Source organism: Pteronotus mesoamericanus, unplaced genomic scaffold (genome assembly GCF_021234165.1).
Source record: "Pteronotus mesoamericanus isolate MK-2021 breed Mesoamerican mustached bat unplaced genomic scaffold, CSHL_Meso_final contig_101, whole genome shotgun sequence".
Lineage (NCBI taxonomy): Eukaryota > Metazoa > Chordata > Mammalia > Chiroptera > Mormoopidae > Pteronotus > Pteronotus mesoamericanus.
This window is the reverse complement of record NW_026555001.1, coordinates 2,320,060-2,339,843: the sequence shown is the minus strand read 5'-3', so window position 1 is coordinate 2,339,843 and position 19,784 is coordinate 2,320,060. Positions and strand designations below refer to the sequence as shown.

Sequence of the window (19,784 nt, the reverse complement as noted above, 5' to 3'; positions counted from 1 at the left end):
CAGCCTCCTCCTAGAGAGATTTGCTGTCCAAATCTTCTAAAATCTACTTATATTTTTAACCTAGTAATGAGATCATTTGCCTGGCTGACACTCATATCTCAGAGGCTGGGGGAAGCAGCAAGGAGAATACGCTTCAGGATTTAACTCTGCACAGTCTTTGGAAAGATGAAATCCTGACTAATAAATCATAATGGGAGCATGCACTTTTACACGCGGTTATGCCTTGCTACAAGACGCAGGACTGCCTTTCTTTGTATAGAATTTCAGAGCCGGTTCACCTAATTCAGCTGCTCACCCCGTGTAGGAATGCCTCTTGCATTATGACAACCGGAGGGACACAGAGTCCCTCCTAGTTTGCAGACGGTATTTGCAACTCTTTTAGCGCTCACCATAACCTTGTAAGGTACACAGGTGATGTGACTTGCCCAAAGATTCACAGTTGCTACTGACATCTGACTTCAAGCCCAGCAGTCTCATGACAACACAGCTGCCTCCCAGTCGCCGTTGGCTGATGTTTGTCCAGCTCTTACGGAAAACTGCCCACGAGACAGTCTGTTCCACTGTTTGGTAGCTCTGATTTTGAGAAACATTTCCCCTATTGTCTAGTTATCTCCTGCTGCCCCAAAACTAACTACCCCCCAAAATTTAATGATTTAAAACCACCACCATATTCTATCTCATGATTTTGTGTGTCGGGAATTCAGGGAACACTTGACTGGTTGATTATGCTGTTCCATGCGGCACTGACAGAGGTCATGTGACGGCATTTAGTTGGCTGAGGAGCCAGCTGGTCTAAAGGGCCCAGGGCGGCTTCCCTCGCATGTCTGGCTCCTTGTCAGGGACGCTGGAAAGCTGGGCTGGGCCAGCCAACCGGAGCTCCTCCACGGGGGCTCCCAGCACGCAGGCCTCAGGGAAGCTGGGCTTCTTCCATGCAGGCCCAGAGCTCCAGAAGCAAGTGTTCCAGTGACCGAGGTGGAAGCTGCATGGCCCTTTATGACCTAACCTTGGAAGTCATATATGGCCCTTCCACTGTTTCCCATTTGTCAAAGTGGTCAAGAGGCCCACCTGCATTCTGGGGGAAGGGAGGTAAATTTTGCAATTTTATTGTAAACCTAAAACTGCTCTTTAAAATAGTCTATTAAAAATATTTTTTAATGGGAAAGCAGGCACTTGTTCAGCTCCTGGTGACACTTCATCTGCCACATTATAAGGTAAAAACAATACCTTAATCAGATTAGACAAGACGAGATTAAAAAACAACCAAAATTATCAAGGTTAGTTGAAATTCAGATTTGCATCTACTATTGTTATTGATGTCCTATCAAAAATAAGATATTAAAAATGTTATAGCTAATTGTAAACCTTATTCAGATTTGTTTTATATTTTATAGTGTATGTAACATAGTATACAATGTCTTCAAAACACATATGGTGCATGCTCAAATATTTTTTTCTGATGCAGCATAAGAAAAAAAAGTTTAGAGACCAACGGAACATATTCCCATCTTTCCATTAATTTAGCAAGAATTATTGAGCATGTACTATATGCACATATTATACTAAATGTTAAAGATACAAAAATTAGTCAGGTCTTTGTCTTTATGCATTTTGGAAAGAAAAATAAGTTTTAAAAAGAGTAGTTTGGATCAGGCAGGGCTTCACAGAGGAAGTGACAGATAATCCTGTGGCCAGAGTAAAACCCTGACCTCTGACCCAGTGCACGGTGGCAGACACTTACTTGTCCTCTTGCTCTAAGTCTTCCCCGGACCTTCTGCACCTCTGGTGTGACTTCTGAGTGCAGTGATCAATTTTGCACACAGTGCCCCAGAAAGCATGGAAGGAGGTTGTTTCCAACCACTTTTCTGGTGACACTTGGAACTAGACCGTGCACCTTGTGAAGGCAGGGCCCACATCTTGCACATAGTTGTGAGCAAACTGACCCTGGGTGTGGTGGCTGGCATATCACAGGCTCTTGATTACAGTTGTGCAACTGAACTGTATTGAATTTCTTGACTGCACCAGCTCACTGGTTAAAGTTTTAGGAGACTAGTTAACGGTAATTCCTGTGCCTGGACCTTCAGCTCCCCAGTCCACACATTTAGGTTATTATTCACCTCTAGTCTGTTATTCATTTGCCTCAGTTTACCAGCCCCTTACCTGCCAATGAGCGTCCATTTATGAGTTCTTCCTGAGTTTGTTCTCACCCTTTTGGTTCTTTACTCCTTAGAAGAACATAGTGTCACCTTCAAATGCAGAGATTTCACCAGAATCCTCCAGGTCATTTATAAAAATGAGGTAAAATAGTTCTGATCCTCCAGACTGGAAAGGGGATAAAGCCAACTGTCTCTCACTTTCAATAGCTCATTGTCACCCATAGCTGTGAAGAAACACCTGTGAATTTCTGATCTCTCCTTCTGCCCCTGGACTCTTCTCAAGAACTCTGGCTTAAGGAAAGCCTGAACTAAAAGTGGGAATACCTCTGGTAGGCTCCTAAGTGTAGACAAGTTATCCAGGGATCTGAGTGGCTGGGAGTTCTCTTCATTCAGGTGCCTGGACTATGCTGTAACTTACCTTTTCATAATACCTCCTGGTGGGGACAGCATGCACTGGGGAACCAGGGGCCACTTCTCAGCTGGCCCACTTCATTGCCTGAGGCAGTACTGTGAACTGAGTCATTTAAGTTCCCTCTACCTCTGTAAAATAGGAATGGTCAGGCTTAATGCTACATCCCAGAGAAACACTGAGAGAATAAATGCAAAATGCACGCATAAAAGGGCCATAGGATTTCAGAAAGGCAGATTATACTCTTTGTATTTGAAAGAATAGGTTTTTTTTTTTCAATTAAAAGTTAGATACAATTGCACATGTTAGAAAACCCAAGGGATTAATAAGTAGCTTACATAAAATAGGCTTTTATTTTTCTTTTACATAAATGAAACCTGGAGCAGGGAGTCATGAGATTCAGGCTCCTTCCGTGGCTGCTCCACCAACTCTGGCTGCCTCACGGTCCGAAGTGGCTGTGCCAGCTCCGACGGTCACATCTGCATCCCTGTAAGCAGGAAGACGGGAGGGAAAAGGATCCTTTTCTTAAATAACACTTCCCAGAAACTTCTATACAAAATTTCCACTTATAGTCATTAACCAAAACTTAGTTACATGGTACCTCTCGTTGCAAGTAAGGTTGGGAAATGTAGTCTTTGTCCTGGGAAGACATATATCTAGTTACGACTTACTGGCTCTATTATTAAGAAAAATATGGAGCCCTGGCTGGTGTGGCTCAGTGGATTGAGTGTCAGCCTGCAAACCACAAGGTGGAGGTTCAATTCCCAGGCAGGGCACATGCCTGGGTTGCAGCCAAGTTTTCCCCAGGTGGGGGTGTTGCAAGAAGCAACCGATTGATGTATCTCTCACACATTGCTGTTTCTCTCCCTCCCTTTCTCCCTCTCTTCCCCTCTCTCTAAAAAGTAAATAAATAAAATCTTTAAAAAGAGAAAGAGAGAGAAAAAAACACGGAGACTGAATAAAGGGGACCAAAAGGAGCCTGTGCTGAGGTGCGAAGGTGCAGTCCATTACCAGGAAGAAAATGATACCAATAGCCTATCAAACACACACACAAAGTACTAAGGAGTGTGAAAAATAATTCTTTCATTTTTTTCCCTTGGGTCACCGGATCAGTCTGTACTAGGTTCACCTTAGAGGGACGTCAGGAGCTGTATCAGTCCGGGTTCTCCAGAGAAAGGGAACCACAGGAAAGCCTCATAATAAATAGAGTTATTAAAAGGAACTGACTCATGGTTATAGAGGCTGAAAAGTCCCACAATCTGCCATTTACAAGCTGAAGACTTGGCAAAGCCCGTGGTGCAGTTCCAGTCCAAGCCTGAAGGTCAAGAGTGCTGATGGTGTAAGTCCCAGTCCAAAGGCAGAAGACCGAAGCCCCAGCCCCTGCAGTAAGTCAGAGAGAGAGACAGTGAAAACCTCTCTGTATCTGCCCTTTTGTCCTATTCAGGCCCTGAATGGACCGAATGCGGCTCCCCCACCCTGGAGAGGGCAGTCTGCTTTATTCAGCATACTGATTCAAATGCTAATCTCCAGGAATACCCTCACAGACACTCCCAGAAAGAATGCTTGATCAGATAGCTGGGCGCTCTGTGGCCCCGTCAATTTGACACAAAAAATAAAAAAGTCCTCCCCTTGTCAGCTTGGCATATGCATCTTCTTAAACCGTATTTAATCTACAAATAAAGAAAATAACAAAGTCATAATTCCAAACATAATATAACTATCTTGAGTACCATAGAAAAGGCACTAACCCCTTCTAGCAGAAGAGGAGGTAAAGTCCTTCAATGATATTTACTCTTCTCCTTGATATTCAATCATTTAAATACTATGATGTAAAATTAGCAATACTTAATAGTATGATATAAAGCCAATACATCCAATGGTACATGATAAGGGAATAAGAAGGAAAAACCCCAAAGATATTTGCTTAGTACACAGACACACAAAATTATTCATAACAAAATAAGGAGGAAGTACTCATGACAGTCAGAGTCCTCATTTCTATAACTGGTCACATAGTTGTAGCCGGTATTTGTACTACCTCCTTCCACAACCCACGCTGTATTCCCTTTGCCTTCAGCAAGCACATCAGCTGGCGGTTGTTCTTTACGTGGCGGGGTGATTCCTGAATGATCGGGGCCATCACACTCTTGCCTGGGTTCGGTTATTGTAGTTTCCTCCAACCTTATCTCAGGGCATGACAAAAATAAGAGATGCCTTATAGGACTTCCTGCATCCCAGACAGACTCTTCCTCACCCCGACTGTGGGGTAGCAGTCCAGTTCCCCCTTAGCAGTCAGGACGCATCACCCAGCCAGCACAGTAACTTCCTTCTCTGCCTGTTGATTCAGAAGCATGAGAAGCCTTCAGTGGGCAGGTGGCAGTTTTACCTTCCAGTTCAGTGGAATCATTGTTGTATCTCTTGGTGGACGCATTTATCTCTCTGGAGCTAAATCCTTGGGCCAGCAGAGCATGAGCTTGTGGGAATAGAAAGCAAAGATGTTGCTAGTGGGTCACTAGGGGTAATAGTGGGCGGTGCCACTTCTATTTCCACCCCTTGATACCTGGACCTATGAATCTTGGTCACGGGAGAAACAGCACCATATATTGGACACTGATTCAGAGCACATACAAACCTTCTAGAGAACTCTGCGCCAGCCACACAAGGTGTTGCCACTCAGCTGGCTTTGTAACTAAGTCTTCAAAAAAACCACTCCACCTTTATTTCAAGCCAGGTGTTTCAGGATGGTAGGAAACAAGTAAGGCCACTGAATTCCATGAGCACGGGCTCATTGCTGTACTTCTTTTGTTATGAGGTGAATTTCTTGGCCAGAAGCAATGCTGTGTGGAATATGTGACAATGGGTAAGGCATTCTGTAAGTCCATAGATAGTAGTTTTGGCAGAAGCATTGTGTGCAGAGAAGGCAAATCAATATCTAGAGTATCTCTTCCAGGAAAAACAAACACTGTCCCCTCTATGGTGGAAGTGGTCCAGTGTAATCAACCTGCTACCAGTTGGCTGGTGGGTAACCCTGGGCATTGGTGCCAGATGAGCATCTCAGTGTTGGTATCTGCTGCTGTCAGACTGGGCACTCAGTGGTGGCCACAGCCAGGTTGGCTTTGGTGAGTGGAAGTCCATGTTCCTGAGCCCACACATGACCTCCACCCCTGCCACCATGGGCACTTTGTTCATGAGCCCATTGTCATTGGGCAATGACAGGGGTGGCTGGAGAAAGAAACTGACTGGTACACACAGAATGGGTCATCCTGGCCACTTGATTCTTCAAATCCTCCTCTGCTGAGGTTACCCTTTGGTGAACATTCACATAGGGCACAAGTATCTTCCTGTATTTTTGCCCATTCAGAGAAGTCTGTCCACATACCACTCCCTCAAATTTCCTTGTCACCAATGTTCCAATAATGTTCTTCCAAGTCCCTGGTCATCAGCCAAACCATTGTCCATAGCCCATGAATTGGTATACAATTGCATGTCTGGCCACTTCTCCTTCCAAGCAAAGTGGACAACGAGGTGCATTGCTTGATATCCTACACATGAGGAGGATTTCCCTTCACTGCTGCCCTTCAGGGACGTCCCAGAAAAGGGCCTTAGTGTTGCAGCTGTCCACTCTCAGGCTGTGCCTGTGTATCATGCAGAACCACCTGTAAACCAGGCCCAAGTCCTCTCTTCCCCCACCTGCCCATCATAGGGAACTCCCCATGAGACCGTAGGTGCAAGCTGGGAGACAGAAGGCAGTATAGCCACAGTGGGGATTGTGGGCATCTGGGCCACTTCCTTGTGTAACTTACTTGTGTCTCCAGGGCCTACTTGGCCTGATCATGTACACACAACTTTCAAGTGATGATGGAATACTGCTGTGCACACCCAATTTTATGGCCTAGTAGGTCAGATAACACCCACCAGCTCAGGTCACATGGTAACTTGATCACCCATGGTTAAGTGTTTAGTCTCTTCTAAGGCCCAGAAGCAAACCAAGAGCTGTTTCTTAAAAGGAGAGTAGTCACTTGCAGATGAGGGCAGGGCTTTGCTCCAAAATCCTAAGGCCCCGAGCTATGATTCACCTACAGGGGCCTGCCAGAGTTTCCAAACAGCACCCCTGCCCACTGCTGATACTTCAAGCACCGCATCAATAGCCCTTCAGAGCAGCGTGCAGAGCAGTCTAGACCTGTTGGAAAGCCTCCTTTTGTTCTAGGCTTCCTTCGAAACCAGCAGCTTTTCAGGTCTCTTGCTGGACTAGAGTCGCACACCCAAATGAAGAACATGTTGCTTCTAGACTCCAGAGAGGTTCACTTGGTGTTGTGCCTCTTTTTCAGTTGTAGTACAGGCTAGATGCCACAATGTGTTCTTCACCTTAGAAGGACTTTTTCTCCTCTCTGATCTTTTATTTGTTTTCCTTCCCAGCACCATGGACCCCACCCCCCCAGATTTTTACCCCACCCCCTTCCTTCGAAGTCCTAATTCTTTCTCAGCTTGGCCTCCAGCTGCAGCTGCCAGCGATCACACTGTCATAGAAGATGAAGGGAGACTGCCCTACCCACAGCTCTCTGAACCGTAACTTGCTCAAATGAAAAAAAAGATTATATGGTTGTTGCTATTGAAGGGTAGTGAATGCTAATTGGTAGCGCAGGGTGATGACCAAACTGAAGCCCATAGTCTTTTTACAATCTGGTAGAAGAGTTGTGGTTTTGTAAAGCATTTCATTGCAAAACGGAGACTCCTTCCTCTGCCCTGCCACCATCTTGGGCCATGACATTGAGGTCAAGCCCAGAGGAGCAACAAAGGAGGAGGAACTTAACTTTGAATCACTCCTGGATTACCTACTTAGACTTTAATGTGTGAAAGAAATAATTTTTTATTATACTTAAGCCACTCTTCTTTGTTTTTCTCCATCACTTTAAGCTGAACCTTGCCTTAATTAATACGCTATGCAAGAGATAAGGAAACTGAGGACCAGAGAAGTGATTTGTAATCTATAATGCAGGAGTGGTATTTCCACATGTATTCTTCACTACAGAAAAATGAAGATTATGCAAAAAGCAAAAAAAAAAAAAAGGCTGCAGTCCATATTAGTAAAAACAACAATAAGAAATACAGGTTCATAGAAAAAGGAACATGTACAGAACACAGATTTCTCTGTTGTAAATCACAGAGGATTGACTAATCCTTCATAGAGGCTCAGTAAATCCTTTCCTTGGGATTTCTTTCTGGTGACACAGGTAGTTCCATTTCCTAGTTTCCCTTGCGGTTGAGTTGGCCATAAGACTAAGTTCCATCCAGTGGGTGAGTAGCAGTGATGAAGTGATCTGAATCCCTTCCAAACCTGCTCCATGCTCCTTACTTAATCCAGCAACTGACCGAAAAGGACTCTAAGGTGCTAGGTGATGGTGGAGCCGCCTGATGAGGGAGTCTGGGTCCCTGAATCATCCTGTGGGAAGCCACCTGCTGCCCAGAAACGCCCCTATTGAACTGTTATGTGGATGAGAAACAGGCTCATGTTTCGGAAATTCTTTATTACAGCCATACTTAATATAGGCTCATTTCCTGATCTTTGCCTCAGCTCTCTCTGGGTTAGGAGCTGGCCTGTGTTGGGTAGGCTTTGAGCCTAAGGCAGACTTTTGTTGACACAGTTACCGGGTATGATGGTGTTTTCCATCTTTCCTGGTTTCAAGTTTGGTGCCCAACACATCCCAGCTATGTGTGGGTGATGCAGCACTACCTGTCTGTGTGTCCTGGGCCCCTTCTGGTTCCTGGTCTCAGGGAGGGTGGCACTGCCCACTAATTCGCCTAACCCTTGAGACTGGGTCTTGGCTCCAGCCATTCTGGACTTTCAACCTTTCTCTAAAGTCTTGTCTTTACTCCTGCCTTGTCCCTAACCCTGCTCCCCCATTTCTTCCTATTTAATATTATTTGCCTTCAAGGTGACTGCTTTGATTATTCCTTTAGAAAGTAAGTAAATGATAAAGTGAGCCTTGACTTTTTGTTTATTTCTCTGAACTGACACCAAGGTCTAGCCTTCCAGAGAAAACAGAAGTCTTGAGTTTCTTTCCATATTCTTCAATTAAAAAACTTACAGCCCTGGCCCTGGCTGGGTACTCAGTTGGTTAGAGCATCACCCCAATAAACCAAGGTTGCAAGTTTGATCCCTGATCAGAGCACATACAAAAATCAACCAATGAATGCATAAACAAAATCAATGTCACTCTCTCTTTCAAATAAAAAAATAAAAATAAGAATAAATACCCTACAGCCCTTTGGGGACCACCACAAAATTCTTGTTCACTTCTGTGGAAATTTCTGGCTCCCAACTCATTTGCTGGGACCTTAACTGACAGGTCGTGAGCCCAATAAGAAAGCAAAGTTCTAGTTCTCAGTTCTGTCCATTTCCCCAAATTTTCTTTGCATGGAAGTAGCCTCTCAGAAGAGGCCTGTCTCAGGCATTCCTTTTAGCAATTTCAGAGACAGGCTATTCTAATTTTGAGGTACCTTTAAGTCTCTGTAGCAGCATCTAGATCTCCATGATGGCTGCCATCTCTCTGCATTCTTCCCCAAGCCTCAGGGAAGCAGCCTTTGCTCTTTGGGCTGATTTGGTATCTGCTATTTCCCCCCAAACTCACCAAGTCACCTCAACAATAGAGTGTAGAGGAAAGAGCCTCCATGAACTCTGAGACCTTAGGAAAGTCACATCTAACAACATCCGAAGTCTCACCCTCACCCGTCAAGTGGGGCAAGAATTACTTTCTTGCCTACCCTAATCGTGAATATGAAAAGATAAGGCTGTGAAACTATTGGCACTCTGTAGAGCACCCTATAAACGCTAGGAATGATTTATTTCATAATTTTGCATTTAGAAATCATTCAGCTTCACCTTTCCTGTGTCCAATTCCCTCCAGCGCCCCCCTTCCCCATGGGGCTGGGAGGGAAAGGGGGGAGTGACTCACACTTCCGGGCTGGCACCCTTAATTACGCTGCACTTCAGCTCCTGCCCACTCTCAGCCGGGCGTCCCTGGGCTGGGACCAGGGACATCCCTCAGGAGTTCAGGTGTTTCAGGGCAGCTTGCTAGAGTCACCTGTGGCTCTGCCCCAGGACAAGGGGGCACTTCATATACCTTATCCTGAGACTGGCAGAATCACCTAGCTCAGGTGAAATTGAAGTCCTTATACTGCTGACATTTCTGTGGGCAGATAAACAGATGGGCCTCTAGTGGGGCCTAAATGGGACCTGGGTGGAGTGGGGGGGGGGCACAGATGAGCCTGGTTTGTTCTGGCCTTTGAAGAACAAGGCCTGCGTTCCCCCTGCCTTCCCGACCTCCTTGGAACACCAGCCACAAAATCTTGCTAATGGAACGGCACTGTAATATATTGCTTTCCCCCTCCTTGCCGCCCACCACCCCATGTCCCTGTCTGGCCAGCATAGGATTAATGGTGAAGGGGGGCTGGAGCCACACACAAAGAAGAGGACATCCCACTATGTACTGGTCTCAGCCCTTGGAGTCTCGTCAACAGCCTCATCTTCCGGAGCAGGATGGCGGAGATAGGGCTGGAGTAGCAGGAGGAGAGAGAACAGGGGAACGACAGCCGGCTGCCAAGGTTCCATCTTTACCCCAGAGTAACCAGCACTGGTCGAAATTCCCTCTGCAGTACCGACCGTGCGCGCGAGCTGTCGTCCCAGTAGAGGGCAAGTGAGGAAACTGGGTAATTAGTCCGACTGATCAGGAGATCGCCTCTCTCACGTGGCTTAAGCGGGTTACTGAGGCTGAGAGCTCTGCTGCTCCCACCCAGTCCTCATGCAGCGAACTGGCGCTACCCTGAGCTGCCTGTATCCCGCTGGGGAGACCTCCCACCGGGGACCAGGCAGCCCTCCAATGCCGGGCACTGCGCTCCCACGCAGCGAGTATCCTGGGAAGAACATGCGCTGCAGCCTTGCAGACACCAGCTTCAAATGCCTGTCCTGCTGCTGCAATGTGTGTGACTCTGGGCAAGCTCCCGAACAGGGCGTCTCAGTTTCATCTACCAGTAAGAATAGCTTCTTTGTGTAGTGGCTGTGAGAATTAAACAGATACCAGTTGTGTAAAGTTCCTGACGTGTAGTAAGCGTTCAAGAAATGGCAGTTATGACCTGTTACTATGGGGAGCAAGAGGTCCCCATCAAGCTGCGTCTCTTGGGCCCAAGGTTATCAATTTTCGAATCGTTCTAGCGGCAATGAGCTTTTGAGCTAGTGAGCGCACTGGGCAGATGAGCACGGGCCCTTGGAAAAGCCCAGAAGGAAGGGAATCCAGGGCCCAGAGCTCTGTGAGGTCCGCTCCTGCTGCTGCTCTTGCCTTCCAGTCTGGCCCATCTTTCTCTTTACGGGATCTCAGGCGACTAAAGTCTGAGTCCCCTGCAGGGGCAACCGAAGCGGTGCTCCTCTGTGGTTCTGTAGAATTCTGGTCGGGAGCCATCAGGCCAGGGTACCCTGGATGACAGAGGTAGAATTCCCTGAGCCAAGATGGCTACCGGGGACAGTTGCTATGGCCCTGTCGCCTGCGGAGCTTCCTGAGTTCTGGCTCCCAGGCTTTTGACTCAAAGGGCCCCAGGAGTAGGGTTGTCCAGAGCCGCTGTCCCCAGCTCCCCTGCCTTTGGGCCCCAGAGCTGCACGATACCGCGAACAGCGCGGGCTACTCACCGCAGAAGGCAGGCCGCGCCGGGCCTGGCACCCAGCGCGCCGTCGGGACTACGGAGGTTGCGGCCGCTGGATTCAGGCGGAGCCGCGGGATCCTCCCAGCAGCTTTGCCAGAGTCCGCGCTGGTATCGCTACTCTGCGAGTGAGGGTGTGCTTGGCACTCCAGGAGGGCTGGGCCGCTAGTAGTTCTTAATTCAGTCCTGGCAGGGGCTAGGGCTGCTAGCGTCTTAAAGAAGGCCTGCCTCTACATGCCCACCCTGTGCCAGCCTCAGGTCTGTGGGTCCCTCCAAGAAAGGGAGTCTTTGGTGCAACTGGGGACGCCTGTCGCCCTCGAGAGGCAGGTCTTTTGGCGCATCCGTACGGTGTTACTGAGACTCTCTTGGACTACCGGGCGGCCGGCTCTACCTGAAGGGAGGGCAAGCCCTGCTGCTGAGATTGTGGCGAAACAGTGGAAAACTCACCCTATTGGAGGGCACCCAATTTCACCCCCTCCACTCTGATTCCAGCCTGCAACCCCGAAGACCATTTTCAAGTTCCAGTTGCACAGGAGCCCGCGGGGTTCCAGGAAGAGATTCCCAGGAAGCAGCACTAGAGCCTTTAACCCTGACACCAGGACTCCAGGTGTTTCGCAACCAGGCTCGGCTCTGCAGCTTTGCGCCCCCGCAGCTGCGGCCCAGATCCTCCTTCCCTTCTCGCTCACCGGCCGGGGTCAGCAAAGGCTCCAGGAATCAGGATCGACTAGCGCTGGGTTGTGTCCTGGCTGCGCAAGAGGAAAGGCTGGTCCTCCTCCAGCCCCAGGCACCTCCGCTTTCGAGCAGCGCTCAGGCGTGGCCTGACTTTTCCAGCTCCCCAGAGTGCCCTGGGCGTGCACTGGCTCAGCCGCTCACCTTTGTACTTATATGGTGCAGGACCGTCCCATCTATGCACATCAGAGCGTTGAATCGCCCTATTGCCTGCACGCTGTCTCTCATGCCATGTCACAGTACATCCTCAGGTACTTGTTCACACTGGTTCAAGTCCCCTTCCAGTGTCCCTAGGCAGCTTTGGGTGTCCTCGGGGCATTGGGATGGGGACCAAGGGAAAAAAAAAAAGTAAGGAGCCTGATCTCGAGTCCAAGTCCCTCCAGGTCCTTCTCCACTTGCCATTCAACACGGAAACACATCTCTCTCCTTCCTGGGTCCCGGCAGCACGCTGGCAAGACATGGGTGATGTTGGGGTCATGGGGGATAATTCCCTGCCCCCAGACTCTGGTGCCCTCGCTCAGCTGTTTTTTGCCCAAATGGTGTTTCCTACAAGGACAGGGGGAAACTGAGGACTGGGACCTGGTGTCTCTCCCCAGATCTTGATGGCTCTGTTCAATCTTTGCATGTGTGGCATGTCATCACTACCTGCACCCCAGGTGGACCCACCACCCCCTGTAGGTGTGCTTCAGGTCAGGGACACCAGGGTCCAAGTCTGAGCCAAGTCCTGGAAAGGATCACTTAGTGTGGGGCTTGGCAGGTACCAGAACGGGGTGGGGATGGAGTAGGCGAAAACTTAGGAAGTAAGGAGAGCCCCCATGCTCCCCTCTCCTCTCAGTAGCCCCTGGCTTTTATACCCCCAAGCAGCTGAGTTGGCCCGTTGCCCCCAAGGACTGGGTTAGCCTTTGAGAGTTGTATGGTTATGGGACCTGGGAACAAAAGAAAGGCAAATGCAGTCACAGGAACAGAAAAGGACACTTGAACTTCAGTTGCTGTGTCCCTTTGGTGGCTGGTCACTGGAGCAAAACTGGTTTTGGTGCTGCTGCAAGGAGAAGGGGCAAAAGGGAGCCCTGTCTGGTGGACTCAGATTGGGAGTGGAGGCATTCGCCTGGCTGCCTCTGTGCAAAAGCTCCCTCCTGGAGGACTGGGTGGTGTTGATTTAAGGAGTAGGCGAGTAGCTATTTGGGTTTATTTCCAGAACTTCTGCATAGTGCCCGTGTTTAAATAAATGCTTTTGGGGTTAGCTTTCCAAGGGGGATGCAAAAGGGAAGTTGCAGCAAATAGTGTGGGGTCTGCACTGGAGTTCGCTTTGTGGAATAAAGCTGGAGGACAGGCACCTCTCCCCCTACTGGCCAGTGAGCACCCGGCAAACGCCAGCCATCCCACCTAGGCCGCTGGGGAGGGGGTGCCGGTGCACAGGTGGGATCCCTGACTGCCTGGGTCTAGAACCACCTCTATCTCGGTGACTCGGTGGCCTGGTGCTGAGCCCTGCCCTAAAGCTGCACTGCAAGGCTGAGCCCTGGCCCCAGCAGGTGGCTGGGCTGGACTGACTGTTGGCAGGGGCACCAGTGTGAGTGTGGATGTGTGTGTTTCTGGGAGATGTCTTTGTGTTTGTATGTGTGAGCACATGTATTTGGGAGGAGCCCATTTGTGTGTGTATCTCCCAAATATCGGGTGCAAGAGTGTGTTTATTTTGCCTGGGGATATGCTAGTGTGTTTGTGAAAATGGGCTGAGGGTCTGTGTGTGTTTGCTTCTCTGCGTGTATGTGTGCATGTGAACATATGTGTGAGCCTGTGTGTTTCCCTATGTGGCCACTACGTGTGAGAGGGTAAGTGCTTTTGGTGTCATCCACAGTGCCTGACACAGACAAGCTCTCAGTTCTAGCGAATCAAATTATAAAGTGTATGCTGCGCCCTTGTGAAAATTGGTACACAGCCTGTCTGTCTGCCTGTCTGCAAAATAGGGGGAGGGTGGGTTGCTGTGGGCTCCAGGCGCTCCTGTGCTTCCCCCTTCCCAGAAGTAAGCTGGCCTTGGCTGACACAAGAAGGCTTCCTGCGTCCTGTGAGCCTCTCTGCGCCCTCAGGCAGTAGCTGACTCTTCACCCTGACAGTCATCGGAGGTCGGGCCACTCTGGCCCTATAAACGCAGGCCAGGTGCATGGAGGACCCGCGTTGTCCTCTGAGAGAAGAGCCTCTAGGAGAAGCTAAGAGAGCTGCCAGGGCTGGAATTCCTCTTGCAGTGTCAGGGTGTGGGGTACTCCGTGCGGCCTCACGGGGAGCAGTCTTAGACGGCTGCGGGCTCATTTTCTTGACTCCCAGACCTGTGCAGAGCGAAGGCCCAAGACATAGCCTCTGAGCCAAGTTAGCCCACTCAGTTTCCCGCGTCTGCGAGGGTCTGGACTGGGAAGGAATCCTTAATCCTTAGAAAGTTAGGGCGAAAGCGTTTCCGGCGAGCGCTGAATATACCAGGAAGGAAAGGCCAGAGAATGTCCCGTGCTCTAGGATCACCTTGGGGGAAGAACGCCGCATCCCGTCCTTCCCTTCCCATCCGGACCGGCAGGTTTGGTCCCAAACATCCTGGTCGCCGAGGTGGGATGTGTTCGGTACCTACAGTCAACCGTGACCTAAAAAGCCTTGACTTCCTCCTCGAGGAGTCCCGCCCGCTACGCCAGGACCGGCTAGACTTGTCGCTTAATAAGAGTGGGGGTGGGGTGGGGGTGGGAGTTGCGAGGGGCGGGGGGCTGGATCCTCGGAGCGGAGGTGTTGCTGCAGGTTAATTTACAGCTACAGAGGCACCTAGGGCGCACGACGCGCGGAGGAGCCCCTTCGGCTCACCACCAAGCCCCGGCGCCGTCTTCTTTCCATTTAGAACACGCGCCCCAGCGGCCGGCCTCCCAGAGTCTCCTCTTACTTTTCTCCGCACCACCCTTTCATCTCCACTGCAAAACGACAGATTTCTGAGATTGGAAACCTTCGCTCCATGGTCACACTCACAAGGCTCGGGCTTTGAGACCTGAGGAGCGGATGAGCGGCTGCCCTTGGGGCCAGCGAATCTCCCCAGGGTGTCGCACCCTGATCTGGGGAATGCGATCATCGCTAAGGAGTGCGCCCTTTCAGGAAACCTCCACCATTCGATTTGTTCCCCAGCCCTGGCGTCTCCCAGCACAGGTACCCATGCCCCACACACAGCCTCCCATTTCCCGCCTGAGTCCCCGAGTCCTCGAGGTTAACAAAGAGGTGGTGAGGGCACTGCTTGGCTGGTGGGGGAAAAGGAGTGCCCAAGGGGAGTGGGCTTCCCCCTCCCTGCTTCTGCATGGAGCTGTGCAGACAAGGAAAGGGACAGAGGGCTTTGGAGAAGGTTTCCGAATTTTCGGTCCCTTTCCTCCACTTTTCGACTTATACACGTTGTGTATGTGGGAAGGAGTCTCCAGGTTTTGGACTCATGGGGCATCGTTGCCCAGAACCGGTCCTCTGGGGCGGTGAGTCCCTGTAGGGAAATCAGACACTGCTGCACTCACGGCTCACGGGCCTCATGGTATATATCCATATATATATTTATCATTTCTAATTTTATTATAAAATAAAAGCAGAAATATTTCCCGAAGAACATTCACATGAGGGCGTAACAGGGAGACGGCAAGTCCGCGGCTCGGTGGGCACGCTGCGCCGGGAGCACTGTGGCCACAGTCCCGGGAGGGCGAGGAGAGTGCACAGCAGAGCCGCATGGAGAGCAAGCGGCCGGCGGTGAGGGGGCCTTCAGGGCTTCTCCTCGCCACCCTTCTCTTTCTCTTAAGTTACTAGGGCAAAGCTGACACCTGCAGTCCCAGTGACCCCCTCCCCTCCAGGGCCTCTGGAGATGGCCTAGGGTCCAAGGCCCTGTCTTTCCTTTGCGTTTCCTCTTCCCACTCCCCATCCCAGGAAAGGAAGGGATAGAGGAAGGATAGAAGACCAGGCAGGAGGGAGAAGAGTGAAGGGCACAGATGCAGGGGCCAGGATGCACGAGGCTAGCAGCGAGAGCAGAGATAAAAGCAGGGAGAGAGAGAGAAACAGAAATCTAGTGAGAGGTGACAGGCAAGCCGGAAATAGAGAGGGAAACAGGGTAAAGAAGGGGAGAGAAAAAGAAGAGAAAAAAAGGAAGGGAAGAGAAGAGCAAGGAAGGAAGGGCAAAGAAGGGAAGAGAGAACAGAAGAAAAGAGAAGTGGTGAGAAGGGGAGAGAGAGTGTAAGACCGGTGTATAATTTATTCTCTTCCCTGGTTCAAGACCCGGTCCCAGGCCTCCGAAGGATCTCAAAAGCAACTTGTTGAAAATAAATCCCCCCAAAAAGACTAAACCAGAGGGCCATTGGCCCTGCCGGGCCGGCGGTTCTGCCCGATCGCGGGCGGGTCTTTCAGTACCTGGTGGGGCCGCCGGCGCGGGAAGCCCTCTCGACACCATCTCTCTCAATTCCCCAGCGCCTTAGCCCGGAAGGCCAGAGCGTCGAGGCAGGCGGGGCTCTAGGAGCCCAGGTCCACGAGGTTGGCTGACATGGGGTTGAGAATGGAGTCCTGCAGGCCGTGGTGGTGCTGCAGCGGGTCGGCGCCGCCTCCGCCCGGCACGGGCACGGGCACGGGCACGGCGCTCGGGCCCGGCGGGTGGCCCAGGCTATGCAGGGACGGCAGCCCGGGTGGAGGCGGCGGCGGGCTGAGCAGCAGCGCGGGGCTGGACGACGAGTGGTCTGGCGTCCCCGACGGCGTCTTCTCGTCCTCCGAGCTGCCTAGCACCGACTTGCCGCTGCCGTTTAGCGACGCCGCCAGCGGATTGTGACTGTTGGAGTTGGAGTTCTCGCTGTTCTCCCTGCAAGTGCAGGAGCAAAGCAGCCAGGTCAGGGGGGAAACAGAGGCTGCTCAGCGCCGCGACACTTGGAGCCCGAGCCTGTTGTCCTCCTCGGAGCCAGAGCTGCCGCGGGCTGCGTACGGGTATTCGGTTTCTACCATGGTTTTTTGGCCTGGTCTGGGGCTCTCATTCTTTCTGCTAGCTCTCAATCTCTCAACACCGATTTCTTTCTGACCCGTCTCCCCGTATCATATCTTCTCACTTCTCATGCTCTCAATCTCATACAAATCTTTCTTGCTTTCTATATGTTGTTCCTTCTCCCTCCCTCAGCCGTTTCTTCCTGTTTTCCTGGAATGGAAGTCCCTCAACTGACTTGCTAACATTTCTTTCCCAGAGCAGAGGAATAGGGGAGCGTGACTCCCTGAAGTTGGGTGGGTGTCTAGGACAGGGAGGAAGAGAAGGTGTGTGGCTTTTTAGATCACTCCTGGCTCCTCAATCCAGCGTTTGCCAGGAGAGAGAATGCTATAGATACTAGGCACAGGACCCCATTTAAAGTTGGGGATCTCAGAGGCCTTCATCTCTTTTTGCTTTTCTGTACTTGAGGGAAATCTCTGACTGCGGGGCAGATTCTTGGAGCTCAGGGTCCTTTGCCTCTAGCTTCAAACTGGCAGGCCTGGGGAGGGCTGGCCTCGCTGGGCCTAGGTACAAGGCCCTGCGGATGTAGGACTCCCTTTCCCTGGTGGCACAGTGAAAACTTCGGCTGGGGGACTGGACCCAGGGAGCTTGGAGGGCTCACTGGAGAAAAGGGAAAGGAGAATGAAGGGGACTCCTAATCCTGGCCCAGACTTCCCCATCACACCAGAAAAGGAGGGACTCTTCAGCCCCCGCCCCAGGCCTGGCCTGAGAACCAAGTTCATCAGGAGGCTGGATGCATGCCATTCTGGGTAGATGGGGACCCCAGCAGGAAGAACCCATCTTCTGCCCTGCCTCTGACTGACAGCCCTGCCAGATTTGGAGATTTGAGCTCTTGGGTAGATTCTCTTCACCGGCTTCCCAAAGCCGTTTCTTCCTGTTTTCCTCGAATGGAACTTCCCACAGGGCTGGTAGATAAGACTTTACAACTTTGGATCCTTTAACCTCATGGTCTCAGATGCCAGGGTCCACCAGAAAGCTACCCCTGCCTCCGGACACCTGGTTCCACTGTTTGTCCTCACCCCAAACCCTGATCATGCAAACTCGGGGTTGCACACATCACATACCACCAAGCCCAGGCACCTTGTTTCACTCTTGCCCTCAGGCTGGATTATGCTCCCACTTTCCACCCCAGATTTGGGTTTCTGACGGGCAACAGGGCTGGCAGCCGCAAGGTCAGTCATTGGGCTAGTTCAAGAAGTCTTGGTTTCCCTGAGGACAGGCAACTCACAGCCTCTCCGCTGCTCTCAGCTTACCCCAGACCTACCCACCTACCCACCACAGAGGGGAAGACCAGAGGAGACAGGGGTCCAGGGCCTGGCAGGCGAGGACAGCTGCTGGGTCCAACAAGGCTGAAAAAGGGGCATGCATTTCTCTTCTCCTCTCCCAGAGCTGACACTTCCTCCCCAAGCTTTTTGTCTCTTCATCCTCTCTATGCGGGATAAAAGATTCTCACTACCGACTCCCCTATGCAGACAAGGGAAATTCTTGCCCAGGCCCCTCTCTCCACATACAGGTCATACCAGGAAAGGTCCAATCCCAGTTCTAACCCCTAATCACACCTTGGCCGAGAGCTGAGTATAGCAGACAGAAAGCGCTGGGAGGTGCTTAGTGAATTTGCACAGGCCCCCTGAAATCCGGAACCCCAGCTGTCCTAGGCCGAATCCTCCCAGTCCTGCGGAGCACCATCAGGCCCTGCCTGCTGTGCTCTGCTCGCAGGCGATCCACGATCATTGTCTTGCCTTTGCCTTGAAGCTCACTGCTTCTCCATTTTTGCCCATAAACGACCAGGGGAGTTAGTCGACAACCAACCCAATTGCTTTGCCCGCTTTAGACAAATCCGTGCCCTCTGGGTCTCCCGAAAGATCTGAGCGCCATCCACCTCAGGCCAGGATTCACTCGGTCAGTGGCTGTGACTAGGGGCCCAGTTTGGGCCTCTCCTGGGGGTTATGCCTATGCCCTGCGACCTCCTCCCGGGAGCCCACGAGAAGCAGGCGCTGGAGCTCTACTTACTCGTACCTTTCCTTGGCTTCGGCTGCCCGGTCGCGCTGTCGCCGGTTCTTGAACCAGTTGCTGACCTGTGTGGTGGTGAGACCCGTGGCCTCAGCCAGCTCTCGCTTCTCACGGGGTGAGGGGTAGGGGTTGTGCGCGTACCACTCACGCAGCACGCTGCGACTCTTTTCCTTGAAGCAGTAGCTGGTCTCCTCGCCGTCCCAGATGGAGCGCGGCAGCGGAAACTTGCGGCGCACGCGGTACTTGCCCACCGCGCCCAAGGGCCGGCCGCGCAGCTTCTCCGCCTCGATGTAGTGCGCCTTGAGCCACAGTTGCTGCAGCTTGGCGTGGTTGTGCGGCGAGAACTGGTGGCTCTCCAGAATTTTGTAGAGCTCGCGGAAGTTGCCGCGGTGGAAGGCCACCACCGCTTTGGCCTTGAGCACACTTTCATTCTTGTGGAGGTGCTCGCAGGCGGGCAGCGACCACAGGAAGCGGCCCAGCCGCTCGATGTTGCCGCCCTGTTGCAGCACCTCGCACACGCACGCCACTTGCTCCTGCGTGAAGCCGAAGGTGGGCAGCATGGACATGATGCCGGCTGCGCCCCCGCCCGCCCGCGCGCGCCCTCACCGGGCTGCGCGGTCCGGCATGGGCGCCTCCCCGCCGGGCGGTCCGGGCCGAGGGGCGGGCGGGGCGGGCCCCCTGGCCCGGCGTTGGCTCCGCGCGAACTCCGAGTCACTGCAGTACGTCTCCGCACCGGCCGCGGCTGCGGAGCAGCTCCGTGTCCCCGTCGCCTGCGCGCCTCTCCCGTGCC

The 19,784-nt window shown here is 51.7% G+C and overlaps 1 protein-coding gene across 1 annotated transcript; it reads right to left on the bottom strand.

The window, feature by feature from the left end:
- Positions 1–15,866: 15,866 nt before the first annotated feature.
- On the bottom strand, positions 15,867–19,560 carry SIX2 (SIX homeobox 2). The gene is made up of 2 exons (XM_054565789.1): positions 19,001–19,560; positions 15,867–16,810 (listed from the first exon to the last, which is right to left on the bottom strand). The coding sequence occupies exons 1-2, from the start codon at positions 19,558–19,560 to the stop codon at positions 16,471–16,473; spliced, it is 900 nt and encodes a 299-aa protein (XP_054421764.1). The 3' UTR covers positions 15,867–16,470.
- Between the last annotated feature and the right edge of the window lie 224 nt (positions 19,561–19,784).

What these genes read in the sequence shown, in the direction of transcription:
- SIX2 (XM_054565789.1), bottom strand. Translation starts at nt 19,560, where the DNA reads ATGTCCATGCTGCCCACCTTCGGCTTCACGCAGGAGCAAGTGGCGTGC. An exon ending in GCAGCCGAAGCCAAGGAAAG is followed by an intron (nt 16,811 to 19,000) that starts GTACGAGTAAGT and finishes CTGCACTTGCAG; the next exon opens with GGAGAACAGCGAGAACTCCA.